We start from the raw sequence: 24,316 nt of genomic DNA on the forward strand, positions 1-24,316 counted from the left end.
GAGGGATTTCCATGCGTTTTTCTATTGGTGACGCCTCTTTCCTGACCTTGAATTTTTGCGGGTTGTTTTGGGTTGAATAGCTCACCCTGTATATATATACAGGGGTTCCGCAGGGGGCTGTGAAATCACCATTGTGGTTCATTTTGTACATCAATGATTTTTAATCTGATAGACCTTTATGCTCCTTCCCAAAATTTGCTGATAATGCGGCTCTTCTTGCCCTGCTCTCAGAGAGCTCAGATGTAAATGAATATTACATAGAAATACAACACATTGAAAAATACTGTAAAGATAATTTTTTTATTATTAAATGTAAAAAAAAACAAAGAAATTATAATTGATTTTTGTAGGGAAAAGAAGGAAAATAATATTGTTTCTGTAGCTGGAGAGACTATTGAAATAGTGCAAACTTTTAAATACCTTGGTACTATTGGACAATAAACTAAATTTTACTGATTATATCAGCAAAAAAGGGCAGCAAAGATTATGATTACTGAGAAAGGTGTCCTCGTTTAATGTTAGCGAAAAGGCCTTGGCTATGTTTTATCATGTTCACAACTGCATTTTAAGTTTTAATATCACTGCCTGGTATGGCAATCTGAACATTAAAAATACAAAATAAACTTCATAGAATCCTAAATGCTGCTGGTAAAGTCATTGGCAAAAAACAAACGCCATCTGGGCAGCTGTTTGAGACAAACAGCCATAAAAAAGCTCTAAAAATTTTACCATCACAAAAGAGATACAAGACACCGGTAGCAAAGACAGAAACAAAAACTTATTTGTTCCACAGGCAATCAAATCATTAAATAGAAACAATCTTATATAAACTTTTCACATGTAATTATGAGTGAGTCTGGTGTGAATGTACATTTTGTTTTTTTATAGTTATAATGTTTTGTTTGGTGTAAAGCACAAATTGTAAGACAAATTTCCTTACGGACAATAAAGATAAATATTATTATTTTATATACACTTTTAGGCCAATAAAAACATGGATTAGCAACTTTTAATAGTTTTAGGCCTTGTTAGTTGAAAATTTCATTAAAATACTCCCTATTAGAGTAAGGAAAGTACTTATCACAGTGTAAAAAAAATTTTTAATTTGTTAAATTAAAAAGTAAAAACATTAATTCTATGAAAATTTGTTTTTAATATTAAATTGTCAATAATACAACATGAAAGTAAAGCCTTAGCCCAGAGAAACGTTTGAAGTAATGTAATTCTATTATTATTTATAAATTGTGAAAACTAAGTCTTACAATTGTCTTTCTTTTTCCCAGTGAACATTTGTGGGTAAGTGTTGGTCCCACATCTCCTAGTCTTGCCTCTCTCACTGATGCCCTCCCTAAACATGGCTACCCAGACAAAGCTTATGAATGGTTCTTTAATCAGTTTGAAAGAGCTTTTACTGAGTTGCAGTTCCTGAAACACCAAAATGCTGAGATGATGGGAATGAGAGACCGCTATGAACTGGTTGGATATTCAGTTTTTATTCTATTGTTTTGTACTTCTGCTTCAGAAATAATGAACCTGTACACAGTAACACTTTTTTTTTATAATGCCAAAAACCCAAAATACAAATCTAATGGATTGAAATAAACTTTTTCTTCCCATAACCAGCTATGTACTGGCTTTAACTTGTATGCTTGCTTTTTATTTACATGCATATTATTTTGAAGTGAAACATCCCAAGAAAGATGTAGTTGAAATCAGCTGTGACCAGAATGTTGCTGAGCAAGCAGCTCACTTGTTCAAATCAATAATGTCTCATCCACTCTTTCAGTCAGCATTATTTTTAGAACTTCATGTTTATTTCTCCTTCACACAAGAGTTACTTGATGAGAAGTACCTTAGAATAACATGGTTTGCCAGACCTGATTATGGGATGTAGTTTAGTGTATTTATGTCAAACTTGTTATTTTAGCACATAACTCTATATCATAACCTTATACTGTTTGAAAGTTGTTGTTTTTTATACATTACATATGACTGCTTAACATTTTCTGTGATGACCGCTATAAACAACTTTTAAAGCTAGTAAACTCTTATGATATGATTGATCATTAATGTGAGCATTCATTTAGTTCAATAAACATATTTTACAATTTTATGACTTCTACAGGATAATGCTTGCACCAATAGTCAATAAAATCAAATATGGTTATTTATATCTAATATAAAAATTTATCGTCTAAAAAAATTACTAAATTTGGATGTGAAAAACATGATAAATCAAAATACTTACTATAATCTGGAAAATATTACCTATCTGAATAAATCATAACACACAATTATAAACAAAATAAGATGTTCATCATTTCCAGAGTGGTGTACAGTTATTCTTATGTATGATTGTTATATATTCTAATGCTTTTAGGTAACTACAGAAGCCAAACAGTTAAGGGGAATGTATCAAGCAGAATCTCAATGCCTGAACAAAGCTACAGCAGAAATTCATGCACTAAAAACCCAGCAGGCTGAAATGTTGAGTGAGAAAAACCAACTGCTTGAGGAACTAGCTGGACTTAGACAACAGAGAGCTGAAGATAAACATGAACTGTCAGAGTTGAGGCACCAACAAAGAAAGGTGACTGCTTACTCTGTCCATGCTATTGGTTTAGTATTCCATAGTGCCATTTGTCATCAAGAGACTTTTTTTTTTCAAATAATTTAAATAAAATATTGTTTTTGGTAAAAACACATTATAAAGGAAGAAAAAAATATGAACGTTTTAAAAACTAATCAAGATTAAATTGTAAGCAATTCAAAACACTTTAGGAGGAAACAAAACGAAACAAACGACTTTTAAAGCATTATTGTAATATTGTCATTTTGATATAAATGGTGGGGTCAAATAAACTATGCTGTTACCTATTAGGAGAGAAAGAGTTAAGCTATTGGCCTTTGTTTAACTTATTCCTCAGAAAACAGTACAATGTGTTATTTATTTGCTCCACACTTTCCATTGAGGGTATTGGATAGAATCTGATCTGATGATTGAGAGAGGGATTGTTTCAGTATATTGTATATGTTTTTCTCATTACCCTTACAGACTGCCAATGAGTGTAATTCCAATGACAACATGGGGGAGATGTACACTTCACTGCTGGACAAATATGAGAGCATGCACAAGGATTATGATGTGCTGCGAGACAAGTATGCTGAGCTAATGTCATCACACAGCGCTGCCCTGAGTAGATTAGACAGTGTGTCTGAACAGAATGCCAAGTTTCATGCTCAGCTGGAAGAATTACAAAGTAAATATGAAGCTTTATCCTTGGAGAGGAATGGTCTGAAACAGCAATGCACTAACGCAATCAGAGAATGGAACCAGGTAGTTACATTGGATAGATGTAAATAGATATCATTCTCATGCATTTGAAAAGTAGATCATTTTGGCTTCTTTTGTATGCTAAACATATATCTTTGTTCATACTATTTATGTTCTGCTTTCATTGTTGTCTGTGCATTTGCAAATGTATTGCCTTTCAAAATCAGCTTATTATACAATTTACATATGTATATATTAGGTTATACTTTTGTTTACAATGATGTAAATACATAATTATGGAATCGCCTCTGGATAAATTGTAAGAAATAATTTTAACTTCTTTGCATTTTTTTTTATTGAGTGGCTTATTGAAATTCTTAGACTTCAGGCTTGTGTCATCTTGTAGAACTTAAGAGTTTAGGGGAGAATAGAAAAGTGAATGTCTCAATTGGTCATTTACAATTTCACCTCATAATACCTTATGAACAAATAAAACAGTAAAACATTTACTGTTACAAGATTGTTAAACTGCCTTTTTTTTAGGTTGCTGTATAATTCTTCCAGAACAAAAATTGTACTTTTACTTGAAATATATTTCAATCACATGGCCTTTAAATATTATTTCTCAGACACTAATTAACTATGGTCAAGTCAAAGAAAAGTTGTCTCTGGTTATCCAACAACGAGATGATTACTGTAAAGATTTTAATCAGACCTTTGCCAAGCATGCCGAAATGAAGAAAAATTATGAGGCATTAAGGACTGAGAAGGATGCTGCAGTGAAAGAGTATGCCTTGGTTATGTCTGAGAGGGACACAGTACACAAGGTAGCTCTAGGAATCTTATCTTATTGATGTTTCTGTCACTTGACATGCAGCATAATTTGTTCTTAGTTTGTATCTCAAAATTGTCAATCTGTAACTGTTTATTATCTTTAGGAGATAGAACAGCTGCAGGACAAATTGAATGCAGTCACAAAGCATGCAGAGATTCTTGCCAGTGATAAGAAAGCAATGGAGGTAGAATTAGAATGTCTTAGAAGGGATATGGCCAATGTGTTATCTGAACGAGACAAATACAGGAGAGATATTAGTGGAATCAATCAGGTATAGCTAAAGCTATCAACCAAACCATACAAAAAACATTTAGTGAAGGAAGTCTTTACTAGTGACAGTCTTTATTTTTAGCATTGAGCTGGTATAGTTACAGTTCAAGCTCTTTGTTTAAATCTACCTTGCCTTTGAGTTTCAGAAACATTTTGGTACAGATTTATCCCCTTTCAATCCATAGTTTGTATTTTTGATCTTGAAATTTTAAAACTATACTTTCTCCCCCTCACCCAAAAAAAAAGAGATTACAAAACAATTTTAAAACAAATTCTTGTACATACTATCCTTCTACATGCAAAGAGCTAAAATATTGAGATATCAAAAAGACTCATTTTATTGGAAGGGTTGCTCATGTATCTTTTTTTTAAAGGGATTAAAACAAGAAAGACTGGAGTTTCAAAAACAAAGAGACATTGCTCGCAAAGAAGCATTTGAACAAATTGAACAAATGGAGCACATCTTTAAAGACACATATGAGAAGGAAAGAGCAGAAGAAATGGACAGTATCATCAAGGAGTCAGAAAATTTGAAAAAACAGCTGGAAAAGTTAAAAATAGATCTGGACGGTAAGGCATGATTACTTGGGATTGTGTAAAAATGAAGTATTTTGTTTTCGTAACTTCAATTCCAACCCTTTCAGTGAGTAATTTTTATTAAGACTTTTTCAGAGCGAACTTGAATTTGCAAGGAGTTACTAAAACAAAAAGTACTTTTTTTTTACTTTATCTTTCATATTTCATTTTATTTGTAAGGGAAACATATAGTCTAAAAATGTTTTATCAGATAAAATATTCAAATTAAATATTTTAAAAATTAAATTTTAACTGAGTGCAGATATAAAAATCTTCTTACTGAAATATTTACACCCTTATTTATATATATTTAATCCTTAAATATAGAAAAATCACATAAGACCACACATTTTGTCACTTAAAAATAACATAAAAGATGAACACATGCAAAAAGATTTTATATTATTCACAGTTTTTTTTAAGGTCCCTTAATGTACATTAAAAAAAGGAAAGTAGGCTAAAACCCTGTGTAAAAACAAAATATGTACACCTATGTGGGCAAAAACTTTAAGAAACATTTATCTTAAGAACATTATCTAATACATTTATTATTTGATGATCATTTCTATTTTCAGGTGCTGAACAAGAAGCAGAAAATGCCAATAAGAATCGTGATAAAGCCTTCAGTGAGCGAGACAAAATTGTCCAGGAGAGGGAAAGTATTCGTACACTGTGTGATAATTTGAGGAGAGATCGAGATCGTGCTGTTAGTGACCTGGCTCAAGCTTTGCGGGATTCAGATGAATTTAAAAGACAGAAAAATGATGCTGTGAAAGAATTAAAAGAAATTAAGTTAGTTTACTTGATTTTTTAATTTATAAACATTATAGTTTACATTAATAGCTAGGACCTGTAATGTATTATATTTTGAACATTTATATGTCTTTAGGAGCAGATATGAAGCCATTGTAGAGAAAGACTCAAGACGTCAGCAGTTACATTATATAGGACATAACCATAGTAGAGACTCGGCCATTGATGCTGATTTGCAGGATCTTGGAACAGAAACTGTAGAGATTCCCATTGAACTGGTAAATTCCTTTTATTAGCCTTTATTGGTTTTTGTGTACTCATCCATTTGTGTCCCGTTTAGATCTCAAAAATTTATGGCTATATTTAAAATCTGAATAATAATAATAAGGCTAGTCTTCAAGTCCGAAGAGTAATGCGGAATGCAGTATTTCCCATGGCTACGCAGCCTCAGTTGTGACCTACAAATTTTGCCACATCCAGGGCAAGCATAACCATTGTCTGCTGGTGGTCGATTAAGATTTTCTTTTTGACGTCGTCTGTGTCTGTCCTCGGCAGCAGATTTTCTTTTGGTCTCAAATGTGTCTTGCCACCGTATGTCCATGATGGAGCGCAAGCAGCTTTGGTGAAAGCGCTCAAGTAGTTTTAGTTGCTTTCTGTATAATACCTATATCTCAGATCTATATAGAAGGGTTGAGAGAACCACCGTTTGGTAGACACTGATTTTTGTAGGCAGGTGGAGCGATTTATTCTGCCTAACTCTCACCTGAAGTCATCCAAAAGCACTACTGGCCCTGGCCAGATGGTTATCAACTTCCCTTGAAAGCGAGGCATCATTTAATACTATACTTCCTAGATATGTGAAGTGGTCTACCACGTTAAGAGGCTATCCATTTACGGTGATCTTTGGGGCTTACTAGGTTATATTGGGTGACTTCTGGAACATGACTTCTTTGGTGTAATGCTGGGTCAAATGAGGCAGCGATTGCATGAAGGGATCTACATCAGGTTTCATTCAGTGTATTCAATCTTAGATGTCTACTATCCCATACAAAAACAAAAGAAATGGTCATAACAGAGCTTCTCTATGGAGATGATTGCGCCCTGCTAGCGCACAATGAACATGATCTCCAGGACGCAGTCAACCTATTTGCATACGCTGCCCCCTCTTTCGGTTTATCTATAAACCTCGGGAAAACAGAAAATCTGAATACAGAATATGTTCAAATAGTAATGAAGTTCAGAAAATTTGCAGAGTGTGTTAAATTTGATATATGTGCTGTAATATTAGTACTATTAGGTCCATATATTATTACTACTATAATTGGTCATTAGTCACAATTTCATATATGAAAAGCACTGTTCTAATCTAATCTCACCTTCCCTCTATTTCTCATAGAATGAGCCCACAAGGGACACCTACAAGTTCATTGTCATGTTTTACTTTGAAATGGTTTAGATCAATTTTTTTTATTGTTTTTCTGGACTAGGATTGTTCTGATGCTGGTGAAGTTGGCTTTGAAATCATAGGTGGCAAAGATGACCCCCAGTTTCACAATGATCCCTCTCTGATGGTGAGCCATGTAACAAAGGGTGGTCTGGCGGAAGGTAAACTTCGTGTCAATGACACCATCCTGAGAATAAACAGTTTGGAGACCATCAACATTGACAAAAGGTCTGCCCTGCAAGCAATCTGGAAGAGTTCGGGTTCAATCAGTTTGGTAATTGTGAATCATTGTGAATTTCATAAGTAAATGGAACACTATGTATGATTCTCAGGAAATGTAAAAAAAAATAATAAATGTGTGTGGTGTTAAAACAGCAGATCTGAAAATCACTGTGCTTATGTCATCTACTAGCTGATTTTCTATCCTATTTCTATAAATCTTGTTCTCTCTTTTTATAGGTGGTTAGGAGACGTAAATCAACCCATGCCAGAATTTGGCAACCTGTACAGATAGTGTTAGCTTGTCAGAAAGGTAGAAAATAAAATATTTCTGTCTTGATATATTTCATTTATGCCATTTAAAAAAGAAAGGGATTACATTTTCATTTAAATGTCTAAATTTTAAAAAAATGTATTCCAGACCCAGGTGTTCAGATTGAGCAAGGGCTTTTTATAAGTCGCATTTGTCCTGGGGGTCTTGTGGCCAAATATGGAATGTTACCTTGTATTGGAGACAGGATTATTAGTGTAAGAACTGATATTGAGTAAATTTTATTTAACTAAATTACACTGAATTTTAACCATATATGTTCATCATTATTGTATTGCGTTTATCTTTGTTTTTGTTGGTTTTTCATTTCAGATCAATAACACTCCAGCTGATGGTTTGTCAGCCATTGAGGCTATGAGAATTTTAGAAACATCCACAGATTCTTTGATTCTTGATGTTATGAGGCAGAAGTCTCCTCTAAGTTCTGCAGGGTCTTCACCCACCCCAACATTCATCGGTATCAATTCTCCGCTATCAGAGAACATAGCAGGCTCCAATAGTATAAGTAAGTCAGATACATTAGCTGTGCGGAGTAGTTCCTGGGAAACTCCAAGTGATACTAGCAGGAGTGTTGAAGGCAGTAAGATTGTACGGAGTAGTGGCTCACAGACAGACAGCTTAGACAGCCCAGGTCCGAGTCCTCGTAAGGCTATGCGAAGCCAAGAACATGATAAAGTCAGACATAGTTTGCCAATGCTGGACCGGGCTAAGGAAAAAGTGGAGAATTTTTTCAAATCTCGTCACAAGAGTCATGAGAAAGAACTTGGGGAGAAGAAAGATAAAGATGATGAAGATTCTCATGTGGTGCATGATCATGGGAAATCCTTGCATAAACTGGCAGAGGACAGTAGCGCACGGATACATTTACATAGCTCTGAAAATGTGATAGCTGAATTTCCGAACAATAGCGCATCCTCCAAGGTCAGCAATCACACTGCCGCAACTAGTGAAAACCGGCCGTCTCGTCCATCACGTAAAAGTGAACTAGACTTTGATAATAATAGTGGGACTTGGCCAAAAACAAGAGGTCAGCAGATTCAAAATTCATCAGGGCCACCCACTGTTATATTTGCTCCAGGCCATCGGCCTGTGAAAGAGAGACCTAGTATTAAGGAAGTGTTTTACATAAATCCTGACAGCCCTTCTTACAATGCCTCATCTAATCCCAATGCACCAAGTTTGGATACTGTGAAGCCCTCAAACAATGGGTTTCCCAGCTATGGGGCACAGGCTCCCTCTGCCTTCTCCTCCCCCACTAGCTCTTCTGTTGTCTCAGCCCCCCCATATCATATGCACAATGTACAGTCCAGTCCTACTCCCTTTACCATTCCAGTCTGGACAAAACCTACGTCTCATTTCTCAGTGGGGATTGCTCATGGTCCCAGCATCTCAGCCCAGTCCAGTATTGTTACTAGTCGAGGACCTTCTGTGTTGGACAGGCCAGTGGTCATGCCCACTTATGGAACAGCTCCATTGCCTAAAGCTGGTGATGGCAACAGGAACACTATGGTGTACACACATCCAGGAAACATTCAAACTGTTGGTCCTGGACTATCTCAAGATATGAGATTTGAAACAAACAGAGTACATGGGCATCCAAAAAGTCAACATGTAAGTCTTGTCCTTGATTACTGAAAATTGTCTATAATTGTTTTTAATATATAATTATTTTTAAAATTCAGGATTCAGAATGTTAAATATAATTATTATATATATGTAGATTCATTAGATCTGTTTCCAGAAATGTGTAATTTAAAAAAAAAAAGATGTGTATTTAAAATTATTTAAAATTTTTCTTTTAAAGCTTATATTAACTAACTCTATATGTCTGTCTGTATGGTAAAAAGTTAGTACACATTATTTCTCCCACACCCAATCTCGGATCAATCGGAAATTTTGCACAATTATTTCTCTTACCTGTCAACATAATAATTAATAAAAAAAAAATTACCAAATGGTTAATTAACTATTGTTAATTAATTATTTTTTTTTTGGTATCTTGAACAATGGAAGAAATTTTACTTGACAGATGTTGTGGTATAAGTCCCCTTGAGTACTTAAGCCCTGAGTGAACATTTTTTATGCATTTAAAAAAACAATCATCATGTAAACATTCACCAAGATACCCCTTCTTCCCTCCCCTTTTCACATCTTGTCCAGACAAGTGATTGAATCATATGAATCATATTGAGAAAGCTAAAAGCTAAACAAAAAAAATTTAAAAAATATTTCTAATCATACAGATTTATTATTTCTAGGTCAGTTATTTATATTATTACATGATGTAGATTTTTTAAACTAGATCTAGATTTATATTCTAATTAAAATCATTGTAGAATCTAGACTTAATTAGAGATTTTGATTTCCAAATGTGTAGATCAATATTGCAATGTTCTGCTCTTTTCTTTTTGTTTTTTCAATTACAAATCAATACCAAAAGATTATCTAAAATCACTTGTCTGACATATTGTACATATCCGCTAGATGTAATGTGTAATATATATCTTTATAAATTATAGGCTATTAGTTCGTTATTAGTTAACAGCAATGTCTGGTCGTGCGGTTAGCGTGCTGGACAAGAAAGTAAGTTATCTTTAATTTTGAAGGAACATCTGAAACATGTAAAACAGAAAAAAAAAACATTTTTTTAACTACGGCTAATGATTATTTGAAACATTATTACTTTTGACAATCAAAACAAAATCCTGTCTTGAATATTTCTTGCGAATAGGCGAATCTGATGGATCCGTCGTGGGCTTCCTCTATCACACAAACTCTCATTGTAATCTTGTTTGTTCTCATTCTTATTTCATTATTTAACATAACATTAGAACAGGGTTTTTAAACCTTTTTTCTTTTTTTTTTTTTTTACAAAGCTTATATCAAATCACTCTATCTGTATGTCTGGTAAAAACAGGTTATTTCTCCCAGACCCATTCTCTGATTAAGTTGAAAATTTAAACAATTATTTATTGTATAGGTACAAAATATGAATCAATTAAAAAATTAACCAATTAGTAAATAATTATTTTTTGGATATTGAAAAAGGGTTTTTATAACATTCTACATTCTTAATATAGCTGTCAGTGTGGAGTTATTTCCCTTTGTTTTTAAAAAAGGATTTTTGCCTGTTTTTTTTTTTGTGTTACTCAAAATGCATTTACATTTAATAAATGTTGATGTTCAATGTTTTATCTTTTTGATCAAAATTATTTGTTCAGTTTTGTAAAACTAGCTTTATTGACTTACAATGTTAAAGTGGTTACAAGAATCATAAGTTTACTATATTTTACTTTATACAACATTTTGAATTATGCTTGCTTTTTATTCAATTAATCAATTCATTACCAGTAAAATCAAATCTTTATTAAAACCTAGTGATGTAAAAAGACTAAAACAATATTGTTTTTTGACAGGTCAAATCCCGTCGACCAATGTCCACTATTGCAACCACTCCCTATAAATCAGAAAAGCATTGGCAGACATCAGTCCCCATGAACTGGCCCCCAAATGGAATCACTCCTGACTCATTGCCAGGACATGTAGCAAGACCTGCTGGAACCAGCCATTGCTTGAACAGCTCCAACACTACTAGTACAGCTGCAGTGGGAACACCCCCATCTTATTACACTGTCAACTCTCCTGGTCCACAATCACACTTGTTATCTAGCCCACCAGCCTATGGAAATAGGCCTATGTCATTAGAAGTCCCTCATTCGTTAAAAGTGTCTGACTTTGCCACTGAACTGTATGAACGTAAGAGGATGAATTCACCAGTGGGCTATTATCACTATCAGCCTGTCTCAGCAATGTAAGTAGCTCAATCTTTGACCTAAAAAAAGATAATTAAATCAATATATTGGTATCTGATAGTATTGATATTACTTAAGTATTTTACTTTAAAAACAAAAATTATTACTTAAACTTTCTTCTCCTTTAATTTATCTTGTTTTTAGTCACTATTGTAACAAACAGAGAAACCAATCAGAATCTATCAAATCAAGTTTTCTTAGAGCTAGTATTATTTGACACTTTACAACATTCAGTGATGGGAATTTTCCTAAAATTTACAGAATTTAGAAAATTTCTTCTGATCTATTTTTTCAACAAAAATTCAAATTTTTCCCCCCAATATTTCTTTGACAAAAAAAGAAATCTAAATTTTTTATTTCTTTTTCAAATTTTTTTTTTTTTTGAAAAATCAGATTTTATTATTTTTCCTCTTTTGGAAGAATGCGAAATTATTATAAGACTTATTAGTTTTGAACATGCTCACATATCAGTCTATTAACAAAGTTAAAGTTCTATTCTTTTTTTTTAAATTTCATTTTTATAGACCCTAGTCCTAGATCAAGAGCCAAAGTAAAGATCTAGATGTTAATTTGAATAATTTTGATCTAGTTTCTAGATTTAATCTTTGAATGGGCAGTATCAGAGTTGTGAGAGTTTGCCTGCAACGAGATCTACGCTTTGCCCTGCCTGTTGTTAAGATGGCCTTAGCCCACATTCATTCCCTGTCCCTGCCTGCCTGCCATTCTCCAGGAGTTTTTGAAGGAATTGGGCATAGAAATTAATAGTGGTAGTTCCTTAGTTGTAGAGTTAGAGATCCACTTCTTGCAAACAACTTTAGATCTATCTGCATGAAAGTGAATTACAACAAGGAAGCCCCATATGCAGTTTTATTATTGAACATTGTCTCCCTCTAAAACATTGCTCCTCATCTGGTTGATCTTGCTTAAGAATTCAGCAGAGATTCAACAGCTGTCTTTCAGTTCTTTTTTTAAGCATTTTTATTGAACCCAACAAAGTTCCTATTTTAATTCGTGTACAGTTTATATGACCAGAGAAACATACTTTTGAAGCATTTAAAAAAACTCTAGCATGTTTTTGTTTTGATTTTCAAACACATTAATTCTTTACAAATGTTTAAGAGAGAGTTGTTACAATACCTGTAAAGCAATTATCTATTATAGAATGCTCAGACTGCCTGGACCTGATATAAAGCTGCAGAAAGCAGTCATAGTCTTCTCATCTAAATGTACAAACAATAGTGCCTTGCATGCATTTTGTGTGTATGAGTGCAGTAAAGCTCATGCAGTGTAATTTTGTAATTTTTATGTAACATTATTTAAAGAAAATATTAAGTATAATTAATTCTACATAATTTAAAAATAATTCAGCAACTTCTTATTTGAATCACTGCAATTGGTTAGTTCAAAAACGCCGGTGTGGAAAATTTCCTAAAATTTGTGCAAAGTCTGTTCCCATCACTGAACATTATCTCACAACACATGCTATCAACTCATGTTTCTAACTGAGGACATAGGCGTGTATTTAGTATATTGTTTTTTGTTTTTTTTGTTGACAGATAATAATAATAATTATAGTAATAATTGTAATAATAGTAATGTATTTAATATCACACCAGTTTCCCTCAAACATTACATAAAATTTGGCCGGGTTTATCTGAATTGATTTGTATTTGACAAAGATGTATTATAACAAATACACAATGAAGTAAATACAAACCATGCAGTAATAATATACACAAAGCTGCGTAAAAAGAACTGTAAAATATGAAGTCTTAATAGAATACAAACCTTGTTTGCTGTTTGTTTTGTTCCTCATTAGTTCACCACAAGTGTCAACCACACAGCACACAGCCCTGTCATCTCCAAATGGAACATTCCCAGTCATTGGTACATCTGATTTAGAACATGAGAGACCATTGTCTTTCCACGGAGGAGCCACTGAACGCTATAACTCTCCAAGTCCATCTCAAAAAGTATTGTTGTTTTTTTATCTGTATAGGTTTAGGAGATTGAGTTCATTTCTAATTTATAAAACTAAAAAAATTCTCAGTGAAAAATATGATATAATAATATAAAAGAAATATAATTTAAACTAGAAAAATGGTAGAGCATCAGTCTAGCAATATTGATGGAGTCATCTTAGAATAAATAAAATTTATCCCAAAACAAATGTTCTCCTTACATGTCTTTGCTAAGATGTATTGAAAACAAAGATTACTGCAGTAGAGCTGTAAGGAACAGCAGTCATTTTCATTTGTAGTAGCAGCCAAGTCAGTTCTAATTGACTTTGTTTCAGTCATCCCCTGCTCTACTTAGACTTGATTGCAAAATTTTTGTGAGCTCTGCTATCCCATAAATAATTTTGTAGACTTGGTTAGACCCAATGCTTTAGTAGATTAATCTTCTGTGCACTTCTGGATAAGAAATGTGAATTTTCCAATTGAAAATTAACTTTTTTTTTCCTTGCTGGTCAGAAACCATCTAGACATTAAATTAAGAAATATAATAGTTTTTATTTCTCTGCTTTTTTTTTTCACATCAAGTACTCTGTTACTATTGAACTGCTTGTAAAGTTTACATTGTATTCATATTCTATTGTAGTTTTGTTTTGTATCTCTCATAAATATAAAACTGTATTGAAACTATGTCCAAACAAAATTGTGCAGAATTTCAAAAATTCTCAGTGGTTTTGTTTGGCATTTTCTTAAGATTTTGATCATCTTAATCTGTCTCTAAATAAATGATAAACATTTATTCAGCTTAATACAATAAACATACATATAGGTCACCCTGCTGGACCAAGTAAAAACAAAGGACATTTGGGTCACAAGGCCTTTATCAGCTACCAAACAACAAAGAAGACAAACAATTAACACCAAATAGATTTATAGTTAACTTATCTGTTCGATGTTATTCTCTATTTAGGCAGAAAAGAAATGAGCTGTGCTGATGTAAAATTTTAAATGAAAGTGTGTTGGTTGTTGATCCTGTAAGGGTCAAGGGTACCTGTCATTTAAATAGTTTTATTTTCAATCTGAAGACAGGTGTTTTTGTTATTGCATTATTGTGATGATGAGGAAATCAGTGGTACTCCTATGATGTGTGCTATCGAAATGAATCAAAACAGGCTTAGTTGCAATATTTTGAATATCTTTAAGATGTTCTTGAAGTTGTGTTTTTAACATGCCTGTGTTTCTAGTGTAAACATTTGGCACCTTGAACATATTCTGGCATATATAACCTCTTCACTAGTATTGTTAAATTTACTGCTTATCTTGAGGGTCATTTTAGAACAAGTGATGGCGGATTGAATGCCAAATTGCTACTCCACTGATATGGTCAAATCCGAAGAAGTTAATACAAGTTCAGTTAGATGAACTAGAATGTCAGTGAAGATTTTTGTTTATTTTCTTCAACATGTGGGATGGAGGGTAGGCTGTATCAGGCTGTAGTAGCTAGTATATTTTTTTTTAAAGTGTTTATTTTAGGCTTTATTTTTTTATATGATATCATTTTTCATATGTAAGTAGATCTACTTTGATAAAAACCTTTTTTTTATACTATGAAATTTAAAATCTAATGATTTAGTTTTAGAGACTTTTAAAAATATTTTTTATACATTTAATTATATTTTTTTCTCTTTGCATCTTTTCCTCAGAGTTTCCATACTTTAGATCGTTTTACACCAACACTAAATGAAGAGTTTTATCCTCCACGCTACTCTCGCAATTCACCACATGGTCGAAACATTCTTGATGATGACATCCGCCCAGTAGCTTTCAATAAACGAGATTTATTTGATAGATTCCGCATTCCATCAAGCACAAGTGTAAAATCTGGATCTGCTGAAATAGGTAATGTCTCTCTTCTCTCTTGGGTCTTTATAGTGATAGGCAAAAGTTAACTAAAAAGTTAGAAACTTGTAGTTTAACTAAAAAAATTTAATTAAGGCCAAAGTTTAACTAGAAAAAAAAAGTTTAGTTAAAATTGTAGTTTAATTAATTTTTTTTAGTTAACTAACCAAAAGGTTTAATTAAAATTTGTACAACTTTTCAACATGTGGTCAGGGTTGAAATGCACATACCTATTTTCTGGTCATGCATCAATAACTTTGATTATCAAAAAAATGATGCAGTTAACAACTATTTAGTCTGTTGGCATTTGAAGAGGGTAAAGTAAGATGCTGGTAGAAGTTATGGGAGTCAATATCTGCACTTGAAAGTAACAGAATTATAAAATGTTGTTAAACATTTTTTGATAAAAGCTTCTATGCAATATTATGAATGGCGTTGTTCCGAATTTTTTGTGAGTCATGTGGTGGTGTTTAATTTCTGTTTTTTTGTGGGAATCTGATTAGTGAGTTAGGTCAATATTTAGTGGTTTTAATCGATTCATTTGCAGAAAATAATAATTTATTAACTGCAGGAACATCAAGTACACTCTTTTTATAGTCTTGAGACATTATTGAGATCTAAGTCTAAATTGACAGTTTGGCCTATATAGATCTAAAAGCATTAGGATAACCAACTCTAGAAACAAAAATCCACACCCTCTCTGACCATTAAGTGAATAGACTGTGTCCAACTGATTTAAACAACCTGGTCAGTGTGTAGTCGATGATACTACAAGACTACCCTGCACTTCTTTCATTGTGTGTTATGCAATAGTGTTTGCTTAATGTCAAGTGGTCAGACAAGAAAATAACACACAAGCATGTTCTTAGATATATCTTTACACTAAAATAGTACTCACCATCCCTGCCCAGAAAGTAAATAGACAGTGTGTCCAACTGATTTTAACAACCTGGTCAGATAGATGTACACGTGTAGGCCTATATAGTGTTCTGAGTGTGAAGTCCATAATGACAAGACCACCCGTTTTTTTTTTCCTTGCACTTTAAACAGTTATGCAATAGTGTTAGTTGTATTTTTAGTAGTCAGACAAGAAAATAGCGCATCCATATGGTTAGTCAAGCATGTATTTTACACTATAAAATAGTTATACAAGTCAAATGTTTCTTAAAACTCCAATGATTTCATTTCTGCTATTTCTTTGGTTACTATAGATAGATCTAAATTTGAAATTCTAAATCTATGTTATTTAATGAGATTTTCCATTATATAAGTAGTTAATATAATTTTTTAAAAAAAGATTACCACTCTTTTCTAAAGGTTTTAATTCAAGGCAAAAATACAAGCATATTTATTTAGACATCTTTTATTTTTAAATTTTATTGTGCCTTAAAGTTTATGAAAGAAACATATTCCTTATTTTATTATGGATAAATATTTCTACAATGTTAAAAGAATTAGATTGAACCGTAGGCATACAGTTGAATGATTATAGCTATATAGGTCTAGTTCTACCCCGCCCTCGCCCCCCCCCCCCTCCAAACAAAAAGTTATGAAAAGTTTGTATAGTTTAATTAATTTTTTTTAGTTTAGTTTAACTATATTTTGAAATTCATGATAAACTTTTAATTTTTTTAGTTAAAATGCTTAATTTTAGTTGAAAATTAGTTTAAGTTTAACTTTTTAAACTTAGTTTAGTTCCCATCACTAGGTCTTTATTGAACATTGCATGGAAATTGCCAGCTAACAAAGTTTTTAAGAAAATAGATATCTTAACAAAGCCAAGCTTCCATATTTACAGAGAACAAATATAATACAACAAAACATTCTGAAGTAAATTTCTGGGACGGTTTCTTAGTTATTTATTAATCATTATATTATTGAATTGTTCTTAAAAGGTGGCAGGTTGTGGTGTTTCTCCAGTAGACAGAATAATGTGTAGGGATTAAATGTTTCATTTGTGCCATACCCTTATCTGTATTTGACAGTGTCCAATAGGAGCAGTCCAAGTTCTCCTATGTTTCCTGTGAATGAGAGAGGATCAATGAAATATAATGGATCTGTCACTAGTGAAGAGTACATTTACAGAAGGAAAATGTAAGCCCTGTCTCATCAAATCATTTTCTTGTCTAATTATTGACACAGAGTTTCTTATAAATGTTTATCAGCTATGTCTTGTTGTTGGGTGATAAAATTTAATTTACCTATTCAATAGCAGAGGTTAAATATATTACAAACTTTCAATAAAAATATGACTAATATGAAACATTTGAACTTTGACCTGTACACTAGGCCTTATATTTTAAAATCTCCAGGCCCAACCACCATGAAACAAGGGACATAACCTTTGAGAAAAGCTCTAAACCAGTTGGATTTAAAATTCAAGGAGGTCCTCATGGGGGCATCTTTGTGTCATCTGTAAATGAGAACAGTTTGGCAGCCCAAGCTGGTCTTGTAATTGGGGATCAATTGCTTGAGGTTTGCACTGGTTGTTTTGTTTACTTGATAACATTCTGCTCACACGTCTTGATACATTTACCATATTGCTGTTTAGCAGTCACATGATAACATATTAGTTTTATGCAATTCACCCTACACTGTTACTTATAATGCTTCAGGTGTGTGGTATCAACATGAGAAATGCCAATTATGAGCATGCTGTGACTGTCTTGAGACAGTGTGGTGACAATTTGACTATTAAAGTTCAGTACAATCCTGAAAGTAAGTAGAAGCTTCTTTTTTATCAAGTAACTGAATGTTTAGACTTAAGCTTAAAAGACTAAATGATACCTTAAACATTAGTACAGAAAGAATTTCGGCTTACAAGATGCATGCTAAAAAAAAAAAATTGAAGTATTTTCCTATTCTTTCATACAAAAATAGCATTAGCTATAGTCAGTATTTGAAAAATTGTTGATGGCAAATTGCGGTAACTAGTCTGAAATTTGTTCCTTGATTATAAATTTGTTTGATCAGAATACACTGAGCACCAAGATGTGTCCAGCAGTGTCACGTCCATCAATTCTTCCTCTTTGACCACCTCACCTAGTCATTCCAGCCAGCCAGCCAATGAGAAATCCAGCAGTAAACCTCAGCAGAGCCCAACTAAAACTAGAGTTGCAGGGTGGGTATGGTATCTTTCCTAGCACATTCCTTCCAGTCCTCTCTCTAATGTCAAGAAAAATAGTGCTGCTCTCAAAGAGAATATGTTCAAGGCTAGTTTATGTTTTACATTTTCAGTTCTGGGGATGTCACTGTGGACATAAGGCGTTCATTCCTCCTTAAAAAAAGCAACCCTAATAGGATTGGACCTGGTTTCTCATTCATTGGAGGAAATGCTGTTGGAATATTTATTGATGAAGTTTTTGAAGATTATTTCGTTGGTGGATCTAATTCGTTACAAAGAGGGGATCAGCTTCTAGAGGTCTTTATTTTGTTCAGTATAGCAATAGTCTTATAATCTTCTAGATTGATTATTTTTATCACTATAGTAATGATTATGTATATAAATACAACTATTAATATATTAATAAGATTATGTATATAAATACAACTATTAATATATTAATTATTATGTATATAAATACAACTATTAATATATTAATGATTATGTATATAAATACAACTATTAATATATTAATGATTATGTATATAAACACAACTAATGTTCATTTCCTATTGTTTTAGTACAACTCTATAGACTTCAGAGCTATTACAGCAGAGAAAGCTATGATGGAACTCAATCTCCCATGTCCAACCATGCAGCTTTGTGTTTTCTACAACTTTGCTAGTAATATAACTTTTTTTCTTGTTAATTATCTTGTTTTGTTAATTTATGTTTTTTACTTAACCTTTTTTTTTTTTTAACTTAGCTACAATCTTTGTGTTTTCAATGTAAATGTTCATCCACCTTCCAGAGTACAACAAAATTAAGAACATACCATGTGATAGCTTCTACATCCGAGCTAACTTTGACCGACCAAGTGAGACAGAGGAAAACCTATCATTTCACAAGGATGATATCTTGTATGTTGAAAACAGTCTCTACAAGAATCAGTTGGGCAGTTGGTATGCATGGCTTGTCAATGATCATGGGACTAAAATTAAAGCTGGTGTTATCCCCAGTCGAATCAGGTATGTGATTTTTAGAAACTATTTTTTTTTTTAATAGTTTTTGTTATAGTACTCTTCTGTAACTGGTTTGTTTGTTAGAAAATGGGGATTTTTTTTTTTCTTTTTTAATTTGAGAATAATGTAACACAAGTATAAATAATGTTCTTAATATAGCATTGTGTATCCTAGATCGTTTAGCCTATTCAATACTAGCCCAAATTTTAGACTTCTCATATCCAAGTCATTCGAGATACCTTCACAAGAAATATAAGTGGGTTCACACAAAAATCAATAAAAAAAAAAAGTCTATGTCCAAAGATAATATAATAAATCCAACTGCAATAAAATCAGAATTGATAGCCAGTACTCAAAAGTCTAAAAACTTTGTGTTTTTACTTAAAAATCTTGAATGTATGAAAAAGTGCTCAACCTTCAATTTCCAAAATCAGCTTGGTCTTGGATATAGGCTTGAAGTCAATTTTACAATAATGCATACATTATCAATTCTAGATCTAGTTTAAATCACCATTTTCATTTTTATCATTAACATTTCCTATTAAAAACATCTCATTTTTGATCATTGAAGTCCTCAATAATGAATAATCTTCAACTTAAGGATGACCCTTTGCCTAGATTTTATTGATGAAATGGAAATCCAATCGCAAAACTGAATTTAAAAAATTTTTCAACCATTATTTTTCAAAAATACATTTACAGTAAGCTTCCTTGGCATTGCCTAATCTAGCAAGATTTTCATTTCATTGGCTATTAAAATATTGCCCTGTAGCAGTTTATAGACCAAGTGCTAAACCACCATTTTAGGCCTTTATGGGATTGATTAGGTAGTGGCCATATTTGGCTACTATGGTATTGAATAGGTTAAGCTATGATTTTATGGTCTGAGATGACCTAGCTTCTAAACTTTGTTTACTTCTTTCATTAACATACAAAATATACTACATTAGCTTAAAAATGTTGTTTAACCTATTCCAGTACCTTAAGTTTGTTTTATAATGTCTGTCTCATTTGTTTGTGGTGCAAGACTACATTCATACCAACACTTGCAGTAACACTATGTTTTAAGGAATGTCTGTTCAATAAGTATATTTATATTTATACTATTGTGGAAAATATTTGTTTTGTTATTCTACTGAAGACTTGAAGATGAAATGGTGCTTAGGAGAAGTCACTCTGAGAGCTGGAGTCTTCATGAGTCCGATGAACTCAAGGGATCAAGGAGAAATTCAATGTCTGCTAGACGAAGTTTCTTCAGGAGGAAACGCCATCTGCGCAATAATTCTAAAGATAGCCATGATTTTGTTTCCTTCTCAGATGCATCATTAAACAGTGATTCAGTGCCAATATTGGATGGTAACATTGTTTGTTTGAAATAAAGTTTTGAGTTTAAAACATTCAGTTCCTATTTATTCTTTTCATTTTCTAATACTCACGTCTAGACTGTTTGGAATTATCAATTTTGTTACAAAAATGATGATCAATTTTAATCACTTTGTTCATTATTTGTGTACAGCTATCATTTTGATGTTTTCCCTTCAAGAGCTAGCTTACCAATGTTGTTGACACTAAGAATTGGATGGAGACACTAATATCTCAAAATGTAGAATTTCAATTTAACTTTTCATTTATTTTATGCTAAAACAGATTGGTACATGTTTCCTTCAAAGAAATAATTTTATTTAAAATTTCCAACCACATTTTTTATATCCCTTAAACGGTACAGAACAGTATCTATTAAAATAGTGTAATAATGATTTTAAAATCATTCTACAAATTGGAATGCTAAAACTGTTATATTTTTTTATATCCTCTCTCTCCCCCCACCCCCAAAACAAAATGTGTAAAACAAACTGTTAGGTTGAATTAAACAGAGAGTATAGAGGCAATGAAAGCAATAAAGCAGAGAGAGAAAAAGCTTTGTACTTGTTTTTTGTAAGCCAGTTGAGTTGTCAAATAGATGAAATATTTGTTGTAGTACAATAACTCTCTATCTTTAAAAGTGAGCCTAACTTAGTTACTTTAAAGTATTCATTTTACTATTCCACTGTCACAATTTTTGTACAAAATCATTTCTTCTTAATTCAGATTCTATTCTTGGATACACTCAAGTGGAGAAAATTGAATGTGAGTATAAGTGTGTGTTAGTATTTTTGTCTATTCCATTAGTTTTATTTGACTTTGATTCAGTAAGCTAACATGTCTATTGATAACCTTCTAGTTAAAACAGTTCGCCCAGTCTTACTGTTGGCTCCATTGGCTGAAGCCCTCATTAGAAAGTTGGAGTCTGAATCTCCTGACCTTTACAAATACTGCCAACCAAGTAAGTTTTTATAGACAATTATTTAGAAAAAGAAGACATGTTCATTTCTGAAAGAAATTCTGAAAAATAAAAATAAACACTTTATCCAATTTTGTTAACTGAACCATGTTTGTTTATAGGCAGTAAAGCTGGATGTCTTCTAAATGAACTTGTGATACTTTTGGTTCCTTTATTTTGTACTTTCTGGTTTAATAGCAAGTATTTGTCATCAGTAATGAACAGAGTAGCCTCAAATTATTTGTCATTAAATGTATTTTAGGTTTCTTATGAATTAATATTATTAAGAGATCTAAAGTACAGAGTTTTATCTTCATCAATAGTAGCCCTGAACTACTCACCAGCTACTTTAGAGAAATCTTTATCTGAAGGTGTTCTGGTTGATTATTGGAAGGAAGATGACACTTTCAAATGTGTTAAAGCTTCAGCTATCAAAGACATCTGTGATCATGTAAGTTACAATATTATGAGATGATCTTTGATCATACAAGTTCAATGTCATGACAGCGTTTGACAAAATATCTTGTAGTTACAATCGTCTTTATCCAATATTTGTTTACAGAATCTTCATTGTCTTCTGAATGTCAAGCCAGGTGCTATAGAAAGACTTCATCAAAGTAAAATTTATCCAATCATTATTTTTGTTCACCATAAAAGTGCCAAACAGATCAGGTAACTATCAAAGTGATGACTCCTCTTCATAGTTGCATTATAAATAAATAAATAGTTGAATTAATAACTACTTTGTTGTTACTCTTTTGGTCCAAAGAGATGTCAGGGATCCTCAGTTTTTAAAAGAGAGACCAAACAATAAATGGGCCAAAGAACAGTTTGAATATTTCCAGAAAATAGAACAGGAGTTCCAACATCTTTTTACAGGTGATTAACTTAAGTCTCTAGCTGCTAATCATTTAGTTTGGTCATAGCAAAACATTTTTTTTTTGTCAATTAAATTTGTTACTTGTAAGTTTACCACTAAATATAATGTCTCGTAACAGCTGTCATCCATGGAGGTAATCTAGCAGAAATGTGTATGCAGATCAAGACAGTCATTGCAACTGAGCAGAAGAAGGCTATTTGGGTGACGGCAAATACCATCTAGACTGAACTATTAATAGCACTGCCATTTTCAAGGCAACAAGGAAACATTTTATTTATTGATACACCTGCAATTCTCATTCAGTATAAAAGTAGATAATTTTGTGTGCTAAACAAATATCTTTGTTCATACAATTGATGTACTGCTTGCATTGTTTTCTGTGCATTGGCAAATGTGTTGCCTTTCAAAATCAGAGCTTATAAATTTATATGCGCCTCTATGTACATGCAGTGTGGTGTGTACAAAGAACAGGAAATGTTTTTACTTGTAGATGCTAGTCATTTATTTTTCATCCAGTTTTTGTTGTTGTTGTTGTCGTTGCCAGAAAGATGGCAGTTCACATTCAGCTCAGCCATCATCTGTACTGTACATTTAGATTTTCAATATGAAGTTCAGCTTAATTTTTTTTTTTTTTCAATTTCTTTCATTTTGGTATTGGTACGGTCTGTTACTTAACACTGACGATCTCATGAGTAAAACACTTCAGTTATTTCACACATTTTTCCTTTTTCTTTTTTTTACTTTAAATCAGATTGTAAGTGAATTTTATTGGTTTATGTATGATATTTTGTGTATATACTTGTGTATTGCTTTCAAAAGTCTTACAGATAAATTGCAATAGTTCAAAATGTTAGTGATTTTACTTTTCAAATGAAATGAGGTTAGTGATGAGAACTATAAGACTTTGTTACATTTTTACTAATGTATTTTTCTTTCATTACAGATATTTTGAGATACGATTGTATGTCTAAAACAATCAGCACTGCTCTGATTACCTTAGTGACTCCAGGTTGTGCATGTAAATACCTAAAACTAGGGAGAAGTTTTTAGCTGGTCTAAAAACATGCTGTCTGTTGTGCTAAAGATCATTTTTTCTTTTGTTTTCAAATCAACACTTTTTTTATTTCTTTATTCAAAATAGAAAGTTTTTTTTTAAATATTTTTTTTAGTTACTAGGTAGACTTAAGTAGTGCTTTTTTTTTTTTGTATTAAATGGGACAGATCATTTTGTTTTATTTTGTTCATTCTATTATATGGTGATTTGTGATAGAAATTCACAAGAATTTTTTCTGTTCAACTTTCTTAGCCAATAGAGCTGCATACTATTATTAAAAGAAACTGTAGAGATAACAGGCAATTGTATTCTTCTTTCAAAAACACTGGACAGCAAATAGTAGATGAGACTCAGCAGTTCACCACTGCTCTGTACAGTTAGTGTATAAAGTGTAGTTGTGATTGCACTGATACTCTCCAGTTGAAGGTCAGAGTTGGTTTTCACAATATCAACATTTTTAAAATGTTTTATTAAAGAATTTGTACAAATAGATTTGTGTTTGTTTTCCTTTTTCATTACAACTAGTAGACCTGCATGGGACTGAAATGTCATTCATTAAGTGTACGAAA

The 24,316-nt window shown here is 32.3% G+C and overlaps 1 protein-coding gene across 6 annotated transcripts in view; it reads left to right on the forward strand.

Annotated features, from left to right (window-relative positions):
- The window catches only part of LOC106059545 (disks large homolog 5-like), a 38,609-nt gene extending 14,372 nt beyond the window's left edge, over positions 1 to 24,237 (forward strand). For 4 of the 6 annotated variants that reach the window (XM_013217189.2, XM_056019632.1, XM_013217190.2 and 1 more), the window contains exons 5-33: positions 1,284 to 1,476; positions 2,381 to 2,590; positions 3,056 to 3,337; positions 3,904 to 4,101; positions 4,213 to 4,380; positions 4,754 to 4,949; positions 5,531 to 5,747; positions 5,845 to 5,986; positions 7,196 to 7,426; positions 7,612 to 7,684; positions 7,793 to 7,899; positions 8,015 to 9,313; positions 11,119 to 11,513; positions 13,334 to 13,487; positions 15,173 to 15,368; positions 17,354 to 17,462; positions 17,681 to 17,843; positions 17,984 to 18,086; positions 18,342 to 18,489; positions 18,606 to 18,789; positions 19,053 to 19,155; positions 19,283 to 19,499; positions 20,635 to 20,849; positions 21,582 to 21,620; positions 21,715 to 21,816; positions 22,137 to 22,264; positions 22,376 to 22,485; positions 22,583 to 22,692; positions 22,812 to 24,237. In XM_013217189.2, coding sequence (XP_013072643.2) covers positions 1,284 to 1,476; positions 2,381 to 2,590; positions 3,056 to 3,337; positions 3,904 to 4,101; positions 4,213 to 4,380; positions 4,754 to 4,949; positions 5,531 to 5,747; positions 5,845 to 5,986; positions 7,196 to 7,426; positions 7,612 to 7,684; positions 7,793 to 7,899; positions 8,015 to 9,313; positions 11,119 to 11,513; positions 13,334 to 13,487; positions 15,173 to 15,368; positions 17,354 to 17,462; positions 17,681 to 17,843; positions 17,984 to 18,086; positions 18,342 to 18,489; positions 18,606 to 18,789; positions 19,053 to 19,155; positions 19,283 to 19,499; positions 20,635 to 20,849; positions 21,582 to 21,620; positions 21,715 to 21,816; positions 22,137 to 22,264; positions 22,376 to 22,485; positions 22,583 to 22,692; positions 22,812 to 22,915 — 5,896 coding nt within the window. In that variant the 3' untranslated portion in view covers positions 22,916 to 24,237. Of the gene's footprint in view, positions 1 to 1,283; positions 1,477 to 1,597; positions 2,072 to 2,380; positions 2,591 to 3,055; positions 3,338 to 3,903; positions 4,102 to 4,212; positions 4,381 to 4,753; positions 4,950 to 5,530; positions 5,748 to 5,844; positions 5,987 to 7,195; positions 7,427 to 7,611; positions 7,685 to 7,792; positions 7,900 to 8,014; positions 9,314 to 11,118; positions 11,514 to 13,333; positions 13,488 to 15,172; positions 15,369 to 17,353; positions 17,463 to 17,680; positions 17,844 to 17,983; positions 18,087 to 18,341; positions 18,490 to 18,605; positions 18,790 to 19,052; positions 19,156 to 19,282; positions 19,500 to 20,634; positions 20,850 to 21,581; positions 21,621 to 21,714; positions 21,817 to 22,136; positions 22,265 to 22,375; positions 22,486 to 22,582; positions 22,693 to 22,811 lie in introns of those variants that run through there. The other 2 variants (XM_013217191.2, XM_013217192.2) reach the window with 2 other exon arrangements.
- Positions 24,238 to 24,316: the final 79 nt, after the last annotated feature.

Source organism: Biomphalaria glabrata, chromosome 2 (assembly GCF_947242115.1).
Source record: "Biomphalaria glabrata chromosome 2, xgBioGlab47.1, whole genome shotgun sequence".
NCBI classification, from domain to species: domain Eukaryota; kingdom Metazoa; phylum Mollusca; class Gastropoda; family Planorbidae; genus Biomphalaria; species Biomphalaria glabrata.